Source organism: Cyanistes caeruleus, chromosome 2, assembly GCF_971803275.1.
Source record: "Cyanistes caeruleus chromosome 2, bCyaCae1.hap1.1, whole genome shotgun sequence".
Lineage (NCBI taxonomy): Eukaryota > Metazoa > Chordata > Aves > Passeriformes > Paridae > Cyanistes > Cyanistes caeruleus.
The window spans coordinates 51,892,085-51,909,305 of NC_141702.1; the positions used below are offsets into that span (position 1 = coordinate 51,892,085).

Consider the following 17,221-nt stretch of genomic DNA (forward strand, 5'->3'; position numbering starts at 1 on the left):
ATCAAAATTTGTTTAAGGGCTTCACTTTGTAGCTCCAGTGGCCATTGTAGAGCCCAGAAATGCCATGAGGTTACAGTTTACAAATCTGAGGTTTTCTATTCACCTTGCAAATGGCTGAGCTGAGAGCACTCACAAGTCCTTCATTACTGACTGCTTGGCAGAAATGCTGCTCATTGCAGCGCAAGAACTGGACCTCATGTCCAAGTCCTTATGCCATTTCTGAATCCTCCTGTGACAGCAGGAAGGGCACAGCCTCATGTGCTGGCAGATGTCTCCTTCCCCACGTTTCCCTGGTGTTTGGCTCTATTGTGGTTTGAGAGCCTAAATCACTGTGTACTCAGCACAAAGACCAATAATGTTTGATTATCATTGTAAACAAACTTTATGGAGATCGCATTCAAGCAAACCTCCTCCTGTGTGCTATATTGTGGAACAGCCACCAGACCATGCTCACGGCATAAAAAGGCAGCAGCACTGAATTGTTTGGAAGTGTCTTCACCAAACGAGAGCTGGGTAGCAGGATACTGGCAAAACTGCAAGAGCAAAGGTGTCCCCATATGTTCTTTTATATTCTTTCCCCATATGTAATTTCCAAGGTCCTTAAAACCAAACTTAATTTTACTCCCCTCCATTTATTTTTTCCCCTCAATTTGGCCAGTTTTTAGCTACCTCTGTTTGTGCACAGCTCTGTCTTGCCTCACGTACTCATTTCTGCACCAGCAGTGCTTTCAGCAATGTTATTAGCTGTAGTTTGTTTGCCATCCTTCCTTCCTTCCAGCTACACCTGCAGTGAAGTGCCTTGCTGTGGCAGTGAAGCTCAATTGCAGCACTTCAAAAGCCTGAGAGCCAAGTCTTTGGCCTCTGGAGAGAGTGCATATAAATTTAAGACCTCACAGTTCAGATGTAGGACATGAACACCATGTGTTGCCTCCCTGCTATACCACACATGAAATATGTCCAGTCACAACATACATGTGCACATGCACTTCCATGGTCATTAGCTCTTTTTTTAAAAGGTGGCATCTTTTTCATGGGAAATTCTAGGTTTTTTATATTATTTTAGTAGATTCATGAATATATTTAAGGACTACCATAATGCCAAGCACTGTACAAATATGAACAACAGCCTTGTTTCTTGGAGCTTGCAATCTGTATATTAAACAACAGGAAACTGATGGGTATAGGCGGAAAGTGAGCACAAAGAAACTGTGAGCAGATATTATTCATTGGAGTAAACAGGAAAGTAAGGGTAGGGGCAACCTCATTATTGTCAACAGAGCAGAGAAGTGTTTTAGGAAAAAGAATGAGATAATTGTTTGTAAAGACATTCTCACAGGGAGAGACATATGTTTGGAAATTTGAAAAGTATGGAGGTCAAGCTGGTGGCATGGGGGCAGAATTTAGCTTTTAGCCCTGAAAGGAGGAGAGATTGATGTTGAGTCTCTACAAAAGACTTAAAATGTAAGAAAATATAGTTTATACTTGATTTAATATAGAAGGTTAAATCAGTAGAAGGATGAAGAGAAAAGTAATCTAGACAAAAAGGTAATTCCTGCAGCTTAAGTCCACATTTGGTGAATTAAAAAAAAAAAAAAGGAACAATGGTCATATTTGACACTGGGAGCCCTGGGTAAATGTTACAGCTGTGTCAACAGTCAGAAGAGTCTTCTTCACTATGCAAAAATAATCTCCAGAAATTAAATCTTACACAGCCCATACCAAGTTGACATCAAACTTTTATCCTCAAGTGATAGAAGGACTTGAGGACACAAGTTCACAATGAGAGGCAGCAGAGTAGGTTAGGGAGGAGCAGCTAAGAATTCTAGTTTTAGCTGTGAAGGACTGGAAGTGATGTTTAATTATCCATGGGTAAATATCACAGAAGCTGGGATTTAAATTTATATAGGAGAAGCAGAGTGAGCACGAGCCAAGTAATCTGTGACACCTCAGAGCACCGACAGCAGCAGAATCTGTGTTTGTGAGTGCAGTTACCCAGACCAGGAGGGGGTGGAAAATAAAATGCAGAAGTTACTGCTCACTGGACTCCAGGAGCATGATGGAGAGAGAACCCCCAAGAAAGGAGATGAATGATGACAGGAGGAAGGTGAGCAGAAGAGACAAAGGAGCCCAGCAAGGCAAAAGTTTGAGGAAAAAGAGAGCAGCAAGGGCATGGAAGGTGGCTGGATGGCCTCACAGAGAACTCTATGGGCCTAAATTTGAATAGGAAGAGGTGGTCTGACTGAGGATCCAGCTACATGCAAAGATAAAAATACAAGACGGAAGAAAATGTTCCAAACAAGTTGAGAAAAGTAGATCCAGAAACTGCTAGAAATCATCAAGAGGAGGTTAGAGGGGGAAGAGTGGAACAAGCAGGGGTAAGGATGGAGGTTTTTTGTTGTTGTTTTTTGGGGTATTTTAAATTAAAAATATTTACATGTATTTTTATTGGGAAGGAAATGCAAAAAAAAGGAGATCAAGAGTCTGTCACTGGGACAAGCAGAAGTTTTATGGAACAAAATTTTTTTTACCGTAGTAAGAGAGAAGGGGAAATGAACAGTAAAATGAATAAAAAAGGCTGTCAAGCTGAAGAAAGGAGTGCTACTTTATCAGTTTGTTTGCACAAAAAATGGGGCAGTTGATGTGCAGGAAAATGACTGAAAATGAGAGGAGTGAAGCTGATGAGGAGATGGTGGGGGTCTCTGGGATAGAACTAATAGAGCTGGAGGAGATTTGTAGGGAATCTAGATGAAGTGGGGGAAAAGAGAAGAATCGGTTGAGAAGTCTTAGTATACTTAAATCTTATACAGCATTATTACCAAAGGCATTTTCACTTTTAAAGAAGGAGCCATGGGCAGGACATGGATATGATGGTGAAGACAGGGTTGAGTGCTGGCAGTAGATTCACCGAAGTGAGAGGGAGGTCATGCACCAAGGTTAGGGATGAGATAATCAGCAAAACAAGCAGTGGTAGCAAAAGAACAGAGTTTGAAAGCAGTAAGATGACTGGATGTCATGTGTACTGCAAGTCCCAGGTTGGCCAAGTTGGGTATTTTCCAATCTTTTCCTTTTCTTTTGTTTGCAGATAATGCCATTCATCCCTATCCTCATTCTTAAACTCTATATCTTTTCATATCTATTCTGCATCGACTTTTTCATGCCTACTAAAATGCAAGGAAATTCATAGTGCCAGTCACATTTTTATAAACATGTGCCCTAAGTGGTTCTTTGGGTTGTATCCTAAGCTAATGTAAATTACCATTCCTTCATAGGCATCACTGGAGTTATCAAGATATTTATAGAAATACCTGGATCTTTGTGTTTCTGTATTTACATCTTAAAGAGTAAACTTTCTAGAAGTAGTTTTCTGGTTTCTCATAAGAATCTTTCTTTTTGGTTTCTACAGGAAGATGTTGCTTTTATTCTATACTCAATCCTTTATCTTTGTCCCTCTATTGTTGATTTCAACAGCTTTAATTTTTCTCACTGTGAACTTTCTTCCATATCAAATCCATGCTAATGGGGTCTTTTTTGTGCATTGGATTTTAATGGTCCTTCTATATACCACATACTTCCAGAAATGAAAAATGAGAAATGTATGCATCTCATCCTGTCCTGATGTACAGCAGAAACAGTGGGGACTCTGACCATGAGCAGAGGCTGAAACTTCACATTCCTGTTTGTGCTTATTGATAGAAAATATATCCCTATTTGAGCCATATGTCCTGTCTGTGTTATGATGTCTAACAAGACCCTTAACACAAGCAAAAGAAGAAAATAATCTGAATTTTTTACATTTTACAGATAAGTAGTACTGCTACAATCCTATTCAAGTCCCACTAGGAAAATAAAAATTTCAGCACACAGTATTTCAAAGGTGGGTTTGCATGGCCAGGTTTTGAAGGGGCTACAGGGACATGTTCTGTGAAGAGCTACTAGAAGCTTCTCCTGTGGCTTCTGACAGAGCCAATTCCAGACAGCTCCAAGATGGACTCAGTGCTAGCCAAGGCTCGGATTGTCAGTGGCAGAGGTAGCACCTGTGGGATAACAGATTTAAGAAGGGAAAAAATCTGCACAACAACTTCAGCTGGAGAGTGGAATGAGAGTGAGAGCAACCCTGCAGGCTCAAAGGCCAACAGAGAAGGAGGAAGAGGAGGCGCTCCAGGCACCGGGGCAGAGATTCCCCTGCAGCCCCTGGTGCAGCCCATGCTGGGGCAGCTGTGCCCCTGCAGCCCAGGGAGGTCCATGGGGCAGCAGAGATCCACCCACAGCCCATGGGGGACCCCAGGGCAGGGCAGGTGGGTGCCCAAAGGAGGCTGTGACCCCGTGGGAAGCCTGTGCTGGAACAGGCTCCTGGCAGGGTCTGTGGGGCCATGGAGAGAGGAGCCCACAGCAGAGCAGGTTTGCTGGCAGGACTTGTGACCCTGAGGGGCACCTGCTGGAGCAGGTTCCTTGCACCCCAAGGAAGGGACCCACTGGAGCAGTCCATGAAGAATTGTAGCCTGTGGAAAGAATTCACATTGGAGAAAGTTTGTGGAGGACTGCCTCCTATAGGAGGACACTGGAGCAGAGGAAGTATGTAAGGAGTCCTCCCCCTGAGGAGGAAGGAGCAAGAGAGAGGTATGATGAACAGACCACAACCCCTATTCTTCATTCCCTTATGCCACTGGGGTGGACAAGGCAGAGAATCAGGAGTTAAGCCTGGGAAGAAGGTTTAATATTTGGGTCTATTTCTCATTATACTACTCTCCTTCAGTAATAACTCAAGGCTATTTTTCCTGTGATGGTAATTGCTAAGTGATCTCTCCCTGTCTCTATCTGGACCCATGAACCTTTTGTTATGTCTTCTCTCTCCTGTTCAGCTGAGGAGGGGAGCAACAGAATGACTTTGGTGGACAACTGATGTTCATCCAGGGTCAACCCACCACAAAAGGAATGTGAATGTGTTTTCATGTTCATGTGTGCTTTTTGCTAAAGTGAAACATGACAGGACCTTCTTGTGATAACAGTGACATGTAAGATGAATGTAAGATAGAATAGGCAAAAAAGTGTTCGATGTATGAGGCTAAGGATGGAAGCCTCTGTACTGATTCAGCTAATGAGCCTTGTTTTATTCATCTGATGTTATGGCTGCCAGGAATGTATCAGCTGTACGACACTTTAGTGACCTTTCAGGCACAGCCAGGATAAAATGCCTGCAGAAAGGGCAGCCTGCTGCATGCTTTAAGAAGCTATCTCAGAGTCCACAGGGAGCTTTTAGCACAGTCTGGACACCACAGGGTTTGCAGTGCTGAGAAGCAGCTGCCATGAAGAAAGCCTGCTACAAACAAATTGATGAAACCCTTTTGTACTGGAGTTCACTTTCTATTACCTCCCTTCACCTACCTAGCAAAGCTTGTTGTTGCCTGTAAGAAGCCATTGTATGTCTCCAGTGAGGTCATGGTAGTACTCTCTGCCCTGCCATCATTTGGTTACACACATGGGAGCTTCTATAGTGAGCTGAACACGTCTCTGTGACCTTGCTTTGTTTGTCACTTGGCAATCTGGCTTATTAACGCTCTGGGCTTGCTCTGTACAACAGGGCAAAGCCAAAATGCATGAAATGATATTCACCGTGCATCTTTCCCTCATGCTCACAAAAAATCATTTTGCTCAAAGAAATCTTTTTCTTAACATATTGGTTTAGCTTTCTGAAAATAACCCTGAAGACAGCCTTTTGCCCCACATCTGCAAAGCAGTGTCTGTGCCTGCAGCCTACTAATAATGTTTTACAGGTGGCTTAAAAAGAAAAGCTCTAGGAAAGTACAGAAGAAATGAAAATCTGGACAAATGAGTATAAGCAATATCCCTAAAGTGGCATGGGTCAACAACAGTGAAGCACTTGATCCAACACATTTGACTTGTATTTTTTGACTTGTGTTGTCAGGGATCAAGAATAACAAAAAGAAAAGAAAATTGGGAAAGCAAACAACAAACCATACCTGCAGCAAACATATGTCCATTCTTTTTTCTGCAATCTTTGCATTTGAACAGAGGCGGGGGCGGGTTTCCTCCCAGCCTAGCACTTCACTAAAAAATATCCTTCATTTTCTACTTGTAAACTTAGTATGCTCCCAAAGACATGATCACATTTTGGTAAAGGTATTCTGATGGTTACAGACATTGATTAAGTAGAAAGCAACAAATGGCATTTGTCTTGATTTTAGCAGGATTTTGACACTATAAAAGGTTTGTAAGAAGTTCAGGGAAGCAGTGTCCAGATAAAGTCAGCATAGGTTGAGTGCAGAATTGTTTCAAACTCTATTTGAAATGTGGTTATTAAGCAGATGGGACATTTCAGATGGGATCCCACTGGGACCTCAACTAGGGAAATAATTCTCTTCATTATTTTTATTAACACAATGAGGAAAGAAGAAATGACGTTTGTAAAGATTTAAGATTAAACTAGAAAGGGAAGGGTACAAGCATTTGTGAAGACAGATTAGAAGTCAAAATAATCTTGAGCAGTGGCTTGAAATCAAGGTGAAATTCAGTACAGTCAAGTGCAAAAGTACTCCTGTGGGGAAGAATCAATCATCTTCAAATAAAATATGGACTACTTGGCTAGGCTACAGTTAATGTCAAAACAAAAAATAAAGAGCTGTTTATAAAGGTTTTGTCTGATGCTGTTGAAAAAAAAGAAATTGGAAACCAAACCCAAATGACACAAAACAAGAACAACAAAAACAAGAGAAAAAAACCCAACCAAATATACAAAACCCAAAAACCTACCAAATTATTTCACAGAAGACTGTATAGCAATTATCCTGGTTAGTCCCGATTTGGGCATCCCACTGTAGGAAAACTATAAGTAAACTGAGGAAGGATCCTCAGGGTTCAAAATGTAGAGGCTTGGAAAACATGAGATGTGGGAAAAATTTTAAATAACTAGGTTTAAGTAAAACCTGAGAATAATGGATAGCATGGAATACTTTTTAAAAAGGCTTAAAAGTATTTATAAGAGATAAATATGGCTCATTTTTCTTCATATCCATAGGGAAAAAAGGCCAAAATGTAGATAAGTAGTTAAATCACAGGAAATTGCATTTAAATTAGACATTAGGAAATTAGGCACAGGGAAAAGCAACACAGAGAGGCTATAGAACCTCATTCATTAGAGATGTCAGGGATTAATTTAGTAACATATCTTTCTGGGATAGGAATACATATAATGCTGCCACAGAGCACAGAGTTGACTACATTTTTTCTGCAGGGGCCATTCTTGCCAACAAAGAATGACTTGATGACAGATTCAACATGTGTGCAGTTGCAATAGAGACATTCTGTGCCCAACCAGTCCAATGTTTTGGTAGCTTTTTCTTGCAGAGTCGATGGAAGGGTGGATAGAAGGCTACAAGAATTTGATTTTTTTGATAAAATGTCTGGAATGGGTGAAACTGTATTGATAATTGTGACTAAACATGGCATATATAGAGGGGTACCTTAGTACTAAAACAACTTTATAAATGCTTTAAGCAGTCCGACCACCGTGGAAGTTCTAAAACCATGTAAATTTACCTTTGTTTTTTGTGACTGCAACTGCATTTTAGATCCACAAGAGTTTGTTGTCTATCAAATAACCTTTTCTTTTTTTCTTTTGGTTTTGTTTGTTTTTGTTGTTGTTGCTGAGGTTTTTTTGGTTTTGTTTTTGTTTTGCTTTTAATGTACACAGAGCCAATCTGTCAGCAGCAGTGACCAGACATGTGAGATATACACTTCCATACCCTAGCTCTTTGGACCTTTTCTATCAAATTAAAGTCCAATTCAGTTCTGTGATGTAAGAGACAATATTTTAGGGACAAGAACTGCCCCCAAATAACCCCTATAAGCCAATAGTTGAGTCTCCTGGGACAAAGGAAGCAAAGGACACCCTTTTACCTGTGCAGAGAAAGTGTTCTGGCAGAGAAATAAGGGTCTTGGGCTCAGATGAGATTGAATTTTCCTGGAAATTGTTTAAAACAAACATAAGAAGGCCATCAGGAACTGGTGATTGTGTGAATTAATAAATAACTCCCACCCTACAACCTTCTTGCAGACCTTTAGTATCTTGAGAGAAATGCAGGTTTCCTTATATCTGTGAAGTCTCATCTCTGAAGCTCAGATAAATTGCTCCAAATCTCTGTTCATGCATTTCAACCCAAATGTCAAAGCAGGGAATCAGAGCAACTTCTGTCTCTCAGACACAGTTGGATCAATGTACTCCCTCTTCTACATCCTCTACTGAGACATGGTATGACAGCAAGCCAGACACAGTAATCGCAGTCAGAAGCAATGCATTCATGCCAATAAAGGCATGGTTTTCAGCATTTGTAATGTCTGAATGGCATGTTGTTTTGTATTAGTGAGGTGGTCTACTTGTAAAAGAGGGATGTGTGCTTATTTCTTGTGGAAAGATGGCTGTTATAAATCCATTACTGTTTAATGTTGTTTTAAAATTGAATTGATTTTAAAAGCAAAGGAAAAAAAGGGGAACTTTGCTTTTCCTTACTTTTTTACTGTTTTTCTGTATCTTCCCAATTAGCTGATCTAATATTAACAGATTATTAGATGACCTGTCAAAAGTAACCTATGCACTGGGTGGTTCTTGAATGATAGTGCCTATCAGTTCTGAAAAGATGTTGCTAATGGAAGCAATTTCTCCCCTTTCAGTTGATTTCATAGGTGGATTTGACTCTTACGGCTATCAAGGTCCACAGAAGACATCTCATTTACAGCTACAGCCCATGTACATGTAAGTACTTAACTTCTAGGGTATTCTGCAGAGTGGCAGCCTGATATTAAAGGATCATTAAGCTGAAAGATGGCATGACTTAAAAATTCAGAATAGGCAGGAGCCTTTTTTTATTCAAGTTACACTTAAGCACCAACATTACTCTTGTGTTGAATTATAATGATTTCTTAGGGCAGGATATCACGTGTCACAGTTGTTCAAACAGCATCCAGCTCTCACCTGATTTTTCCCTATTTTCATTCAAGCAGGTTCCACTCAAACACAGTGACAATTTGGTGTAGAAAAACACTAATAATATATGACAAACCTGGGTTGTGAAAAAAAGTGGATTTTTTTTAAGTTTTTATCAAAAGTTCAGCAACTTGCTAATTTAGTGGATGCATTTATCATTTGTCTTACCAGAGCATCTGTTCACCAAGGCACCTCTGTACCTCTTTTCCAGTTTCCATGTTTGAAAAAAGCTGAAACAAATGTAACAACATATGGCTTTTAAAATTAGTTTGAATAAAAGGCGGTATTTTACCTAACTATTGAGTGACAACTCCATCTTAAGAGTGCAGTCTGATATATTTGGGAATTAAATGGATAATCAAATTTCAGCTCATATACACAACTGGAGTATATTCACACTAGAAATGACACACAACCGTAGACCAGCCCAGAAATAATTGTCTCCAAATATTTCTTGTACTGATGTCAGCTGAAATTCAGAACAGTCCTGACTGCCCAGATAAATCTTACCTCACTGCTGCAACCTTTTGAAATATTTTTTATTTGCCATCAGTGCCCTACACACTAAAAGCACAGCACCAAACAGCTCATAAAGGGGCAACATTTTTTCCTTTGTTTCTCTTCTGACCATTTCTTTTGAGGAAACTAAGTTCAAACAAACAAAAGCCATCCCAACACACAATTCCATTCACCTCTGAATGCAATTTCATTTCTTCTTATTAGTGGAATCAAGTCTTCTCATGGATTACTGTATTTTTGTATGGAATCTTGCATTTGCTCCTTTATCAGTGGTACAATCTGTTCTGTAGTGGTGTTTGGAACTGGGCCCTTCAGGAGCTTCGCTAGGAGCTTTTTAATAATCTCAAATTACAAGAGTGCATATCTCCAATGTCGTCTTAACTTGAGCTTCCCATCTGTCTGTGCTCAAGTAAATATTTTTCACCTGCACTTTTGGCACAATGCTGCGTATTTAGAAAATGTTATTTCCTTCAAGTATTATATGAGGTACATAGGTACTTAGAACAATTCTAATCCTATCTCTTTCTCAGTACACCATACATACCTTGTCATCAACATATGGAGCCCTCTAGCTATTATCCCATTCTCTTTATGTTCTCGGTGTTTCTTCCAGAACAGCAGATTGCGTTTACTGTGCATCTTCACACTGACTGGAAAGAAAGCTACACCTGTGGAAAAAAAAAAAAAAATAAGGCAATATTTTTAAGCTTGTACTAAGATGAAGAGATAGATAATTAATCCATGTATACTCTGTTCTCTCTTATTTCAAAGCTGCATGCTCACTGGAGTATAGGTGATTTAGCTGTCTTAACTGAGAGACAGAAATCAGAATGTGAGTTAACATTTTGTCCAATCAACCCACAAAAGTATTGCCATGCACCAGCTGCAGTCAAAGACACTCCGTGTTTCCCTCTGACTGTACAGTGTTTGACAGGGCTCTCTAAGATTGCTACAATCTGTCCTTAAGAGGCTTTTACTGCATTTAGAAATACCTTTCTTTATTTATAGCAGAGGCACACCAGGAACACATGCATATGTATTCACCTTGCAGTTGCTCTGTAAATGTAGGCAGTCCATTAGGTAGTGGAGTGACAAATTCGAATGTCAAGTTAATCAAGGCAAGGTTTGATCTCCTTGTAGCATTATTTACAGCAATATTATGTATTAGAAATCAAAACATGCTGATATGATAACAGCAGGCCACACTTGGTATTTTAAATCTTTATTTGTTGGGAGAAAAGGTTTGGTTCCCTACAGAGCTTGTTCACCAAATATCACCAATGTAAGCCTTCATAGTATTCAAGGAAAGAAATTAAAAAAAAGAACAGGGCTTTATGCTATTCTCTGGCCAGTATCACCTCCAGCTTACAATGCTCAACACCTGTAGAGTATGTGTAATAGGCAAGAATTGTTTAATATAGGGAGAGGTTCGGAGAGGTTCGGAGAGAAGAGGAGAGGAGAGGAGATATCCATATATTTCCATGTATCTGTATGCATATATTTCCATAACTTTATCAGTTGCTACAAAATGCCTTTGAATCTATAGGCAACTGAAGATATATTAAGCATCATCCCATCAAATTACTGCAAAAGATCAAGAAAATACAGAGATCGCTTTTTGCCACCACTGCATCCTCTCCTATTCAGACTCACACTGGGCACATCTTATATGGAGCTCCAGATTTATAACAGAAATCGAAGAGAAGACAGGGGTCTTCAAATCATTTGATTACTAACTATATGCAGAGGCACAATAGCAGCTCATTCTCTGCTCTGTGTAGTGTGCTAGGCATGCTGCAAAGTGGAAGGAGAGAATATGGTCTCCTCTTTGAAGAGCTCAACAAAACAGTATCAGCTTCTTTCTAATGGTTGTTCAGATTCTTTCAAAATACAAATTTCAACATGTAGTTCAGTAATAAAGGAGAGAGAAGCCCCTATATATTTTCCAGATTGATTCATATACAGAACTAGTAAAAATCTTTAAAAGATATAGAATTTTGTGTTAGGTCTCAGTCATTATCCACATATTGCTTACTGATGTGAATTGATTTAGTGGATTACAATGACAGAAGTCCATCAACAGAAACTTATTTCTTTGGAAGTCAAACACTTTTTCATCCATGTGATTTAAATCAATTTTAACTCCTTTATACATGCACTATTTAACTATTATTCTGAAAGAATGCTGGGTTTAGTAACTACTAACTGTTAAGACATACTGTTTCGTAACCAGTTTCGTCCTCTATACTAAAGTTAGGGCTTCATTTTGTTAATGTAAAGGTTATATGGAGCCTACACCAACTTACATGTGCAAAGTATATTGATTTGTTCTCATATTTACATTTCTATTGTGTCAGGACTATTTTATCTAAAGATTTATTACTTTTTATTTGTGATTTTCATCAGCCAAACTCTACTTTTAAGAACATTCTAATTCAGTTTAAACACACATAGTCGCTTTGTGTGGTGTTTCATCAGTTATACAAAACTACTCTAAATGAACTAGATATCTAAGGAAAAGAAAAATCTTAGTTTCTGAAAAAGAAATATTATCTTTAGGTAGTTAATTAAAGTGACTATCTCTGGCTACTGTTACCTTTAATAGTCTAGAATTATTAGATTCAGGCTCACATAGAAGTTTTTTTCTCTATGTTTTAGGCTTTGAATTCCAATCACAGTTTTCTTTATCACCTCTTCCAGTTTCGTATTTAATTTAAATCAGTTTATTTTTTAAAGTGAAAAATATATGCCATTTAAAACTATGTTTTAAATAAAACACTGGTGTTTTGGGGAAGAATTCTTATGGTGATATTTCTCTACCTGTTATAAATGGGATTTTTTTATTATTTAAGTGCCAACAGTGTGCTCTATGCTGTACAAGCCAAGAAGCCTAGACAGTCCCTTCAAAACGAATACGCTTTTTGAACAGAACGGGACAGAACCGATGCTCATGTACCTCCTTGCAGTGTGGCCACAGCTGATGTACTCAAAAGCAGCTTCCTGGCATTCTGTGCCGGAGATGCCAGTGCTCATTTCCAGACCATGGGAGAAGGACACAATAAGATGGCGGAAATCAATTGTCAAGACAAAATTCTCCTCTTGGGAGGTGACCGAGGAAGGTGACTGAACACTCCCTGACACTGATTCTGCTGCACATGAAAAAACACAGTTGTAGTTGTGGAACAAGACTGCACTGCATGATCATTGTTCTAAAAACAGTAGGAAGGAGGGAGGGGAGAGAGATCTTTCTTTATGTTCTTCACACTGAACTTGTTTGTTCGAGAAAAGAAGAAGTGAAGCAAAAAAAACCCATGCATGTCTGATGCTGATGCCTAATGCACTGGAGAAATTGCTCAAAAGCAGTGCAGCCCTGAAGTGAAGCATGCTTTCCTCCTATTGTGAAGCCTAAGAGTATTTGCAGTATCTGTACTCCATTGCAAACACACACACATATCAGTATTTGTCTAGATAATTGCACATACTGAAGGTGCTACCTACTTCACCATTCACTTAAAGTATAAATGAAACACAAAAAAAGACACTAAAACTAGCACCTTGAGTATAACCACCATGACATTCAGCAAGGTCGTGCACTACACATCTTCTGTGTAATTACCTACTCATGTTTTGGGATTCAGACACCTTTAAATAAACAAACCACCACCTAAGCTTTCACTATCAACAAACAACGTCTTGTCCATTTTAGACTGAAAGCTTTAGTCACAAAGCAGAGGTTTGGGACAATGCTGTTAAGGTGGCCAGGCTGTGGCACTATCACTCTCTGCTCTCTGCTTTGTGAGTGAGCCGTGGGCGGCTTTCCCCTGTACCTGCTATTCAGCCCTTCTGTCCTCACACCATGTCACTACTTGGTTTTACAAAGACAGCTACATATCTGATGGATTATATAAATCAGGTCATATTCCAGTTGACCCATGGACATACAGTTAAGATTATATAATTAAATACAGCTCCTGACTAAGATTGTTTAGAAAACCTGTACTGACTTCTCTGACAATGTTCCAGAGAGACCCAAGCAGTTACTTGAGTAAACACTTTGTCTTTCTGTCCTCTTCCTCATTAGTGTGTATCTGAACTGTTACTGGTTTGTGGATTGCATTTGCTTGCAAAAGGGCACCAGAGCAGCAGGGCAGGGATCAGATAAGTATATGGTGGATTATAAGTATTGTTCTTTCTCTGTCTTTCTTCTAGGTCAAAGTAAACATGGGGACTACTCAAGGTGGGCTGGAGGACCTGTCAAAAAACCTCTTTCAGGATGGCCTCCTGGTTCTTCAAAGAGAAAAGAAATCCAATTTTTGTGCTAAAAATAATGTATAAAAGCTGATTGAACAGTGAGACAGAAGACGACAGAGACCTTCAGCCTCTCTTTCTAACAGGTACTAAAGGAGATGCCCCAGACCCCCTCCTTGGATCTCCTGCCTCCTCCCAGCACCAGAGGGACACAGCAGAGGCATCGGTGCCACCCTTTGTCCCTTTCTTTCCCCCGCCACGGCCAGGACAGCCCATCTGGACTAAGACATGGACCCAGCCCACTCAGTGCTGTGGGAGCCTCCTCCACACTCTGGGCCGAGTTGAGTCTCCTCAGTCTTCACAACACTGAAATACCAGGATGACCTTGCAGCAGAAGTCAATAGACAGCGCATTGTTTGCCCTGAAGGCTGTACAGTTCATACTTGCCTTAACCCAACTGCGTTGCACATTAGAGAAACTACGTGCAAGCTTTCTGAAGTTAACATGCTGCTGTTAATTCTGAACGATTTCTAAGTCAGTGGTTTTCTTCTGTTTGGTTTTGCTTTGTTTTCATGTCAGGGAATAAGGCTCTGTTGCTCCATGGCTCCAGAGCAACCAAGTAGAAAACTGCCAGCTGTCTGATAAGTGCTTTACTTTTGGGGCTCCACAGTGGTCAAGAAACAGTTTATAACACTCAAAAAGAAAAATGAATAAAGGAATAAATGAGACCTTTTGGGGGTCAGGGTGGGGAAAGGGGTAGCAGAAACTAATAATTGAACCTACTGGAAATAAGCAGCAGAAACAGTGCTTCTTAATCCCGCTGGTTTTATTTATCGCACTGTAGGTGCTTTTATAGCTATCTCTAAACATCTTTTACTAACTACAGAGACATCTGCAGATTTCTATGAACAAAGGCCAACTGAATATGTACTAGCTACGTTTACTCTTTTATATCTTACTTATTTCAACTAAAAATTCTCTGTAAGTGAGCTTTTTTTTCTAATTGCGCCATAAGGGATTCACATATTTAATTTTTTGATTTTGGTTGGAGGGCAGGGAGGGACTAGTTGAGTTGAAGAAATACTGAAGACCTTTCTGTGGTATATTTGGGGGATCTGTTGTGTGTTAGAACGTGTATTTTATCTTCCTGTATTATTGTGGCTGAAAAAAATAACTCTGTGCTGTTACGTAGTTGGCAACAAGATGCCTTTGGGAATTTTGCTAGTAGGTCAATGTGTATATGAAATACTCTGAACTCCTAGGAACATATGTTTTATTCTACATCTGATCTGTACTTTCAAGAACGTAGATGGCTTTCACTAGGAAAACCCAATATTTTGCTCAGGTTTTTCAGAAACTTGGATCGTCATTGTTTATTTGCTCAGACCTTGCATAGACAAACGCACGCACCTGCCACACCTGAGGTGACCACATAGCTTTTGAGGGTGAGAGGGAAGGTCAGCACTTGGAAATGCTGAAGGCACCCCTGAGCAAGTCCCTGTTCTGTGCTGGCCAAACCCTTGCTCCAAAGGCCTGTGTGCTCACACCACTCACCCATCCCTGTACAAGCCAGTGCCCTTTGCTGTGTCTGCATGGATGTACAGTGTCACAAGCAGCAACTCTGGACAATGACAGAGGAACAGGTATTCACCAGTGAAAACAAGATACAGGACATGTTCAGGAACTATACCTACATTGATTCAGTGAGATTTATATAGATATAGATAGATATATATATATATGTAAGTGTGTGAATGTGTGTGTATGTCTATGTATATAAAATACACAGGACTAACTATTTTTGGGGGCTGCATCACCCAGGAAGATTCTGATGCAGTGGACCAAGGGTTCCTGTCTCAGATACTGCTGGGAATTTAATGTATGAAACATGAACGTCCCCTAGGGCCTGATCCTGTAAAGCATTCATTGCTGATTTGGATCTCAAATTTAAATTTTCATACTTGGGTACCTGAAAATCTGAGTTCCTGCTGGATAGAGCTGCTTTTCACCCCCTGGAAATGCCATGCAACTTCCAAGTGACAGACTGAAATTTCCCATAACTTGAAAAATTTAAAAAGTTTCTACTTCTACATAGTATTAAATATAGCAGATATATAGTATTAAACACAATGAAGAGGTTTAAATGGGATGAAAATGTCATAACAAGTTATTTTATCTTTCCCTGTATACGAGTTAATCAAAATGATATTTCTATAAAAATCATTTTTTAACATGAGAGGAAACCAGTTTAGGCACCTAAGCAGCAATCCAATTTTCAGGAGATAATTTTTCATACCTTTCAGTGATTTCCCGTGGAACAGCAGCTACTGGTAGTTAGCAGTTTTAGAAGTCAGACAATTTAATGAAGTGTCTATACGTAGCTTATAGGCCTGATTTTAATTTAGAAAATTTTGGCCTTAATTTCTCTGTGTCTTAGTCTTCCCATCTATAATACGGGAATAATACGTGCCTCACAGGCTTTTTGTGAGGTCTGAATTGTTAATGTTTGTAAAATGCTTAGGAAATAGGAAGCACATCTAACTACTATGGATTGCAATATAAATGTGTATTCATATATTACATATAGAATAGATACACACACTCACATACACACAGTATATGTATATATATATATACACATATATATATATACACACACATACATACCTGTATGAAGTTGGTCTTCATAACCCTGCTTAAGTTGCAGTTAGAACACCACCATTAAAAAAATTAGGACTGTTGACTACTCAACTAAATGATTAGTGGACAGATCTCTTTTGGAAGCAGTTTAGAGCACAGTAATGTGAGAATATCTGGATGGCATTTTTGATTTGTACAGCTGTATCCTCCTCAAAATCCAGTAAAGAATGTTATTTTTCTAGGCTGGGCTTTTGTTATAAACTAAAAAGCAAGAGATACAATCCAAATGTGTCCTTTTTTTTTTTTTTCTTTTCTTTTTGGCATTTGTTAATTCTGAATGTATTTTTAACAAAAGTGATTTTTTTGACTTACTAGTGTAATTTGCATTTTAAAAAAAATAAATGGAAAAAAATATAGGTTTCCAAGCTATTCATGGCCCCCTGCTGCTATTCAGAACTTACAGGAAACTCAGAATTACTCTTGCCAGCTGAGCAACAATGCAGGATAAAGAATCCTATTACATTTACATGATGACAATCCCGATCAGTGCAGTGCATGGATGTGACAGCACTGAATAGAAATTGCTGGGTCATGACACCATTTTAACGCTGTCATATGTACCAGGTATTTTCATTATCACTGACACTAAAAGGTTTCTTTTACAAGGCTGACTGCAACAGACTCTTTACTTAGAAAGCAGGGCTGGTTTTGCCCACTCATCAGGAATTTTAAGCCCATGATAGGTACGGAGCTGCCAACAGTGTTAAGTATTGCACAAATAATAGCTGTTAAGAAGGAGCTATGTAACATGGATAT

The 17,221-nt window shown here is 39.3% G+C and overlaps 1 protein-coding gene across 2 annotated transcripts in view; it reads left to right on the top strand.

Annotated features, from left to right (window-relative positions):
- NKAIN2 (sodium/potassium transporting ATPase interacting 2) overlaps window positions 1–16,834 on the top strand; it is a 529,063-nt gene extending 512,229 nt beyond the window's left edge. The window contains exons 6-7 of one of the 2 annotated variants that reach the window (XM_086876954.1): window positions 8,686–8,767; window positions 13,727–16,834. In XM_086876954.1, the coding sequence (XP_086733080.1) occupies window positions 8,686–8,767; window positions 13,727–13,736 (92 nt within the window). In that variant the 3' untranslated portion in view covers window positions 13,737–16,834. Of the gene's footprint in view, window positions 1–8,685; window positions 8,768–12,369; window positions 12,528–13,726 lie in introns of those variants that run through there. The other variant, XM_086876955.1, reaches the window with a different exon arrangement.
- Window positions 16,835–17,221: the final 387 nt, after the last annotated feature.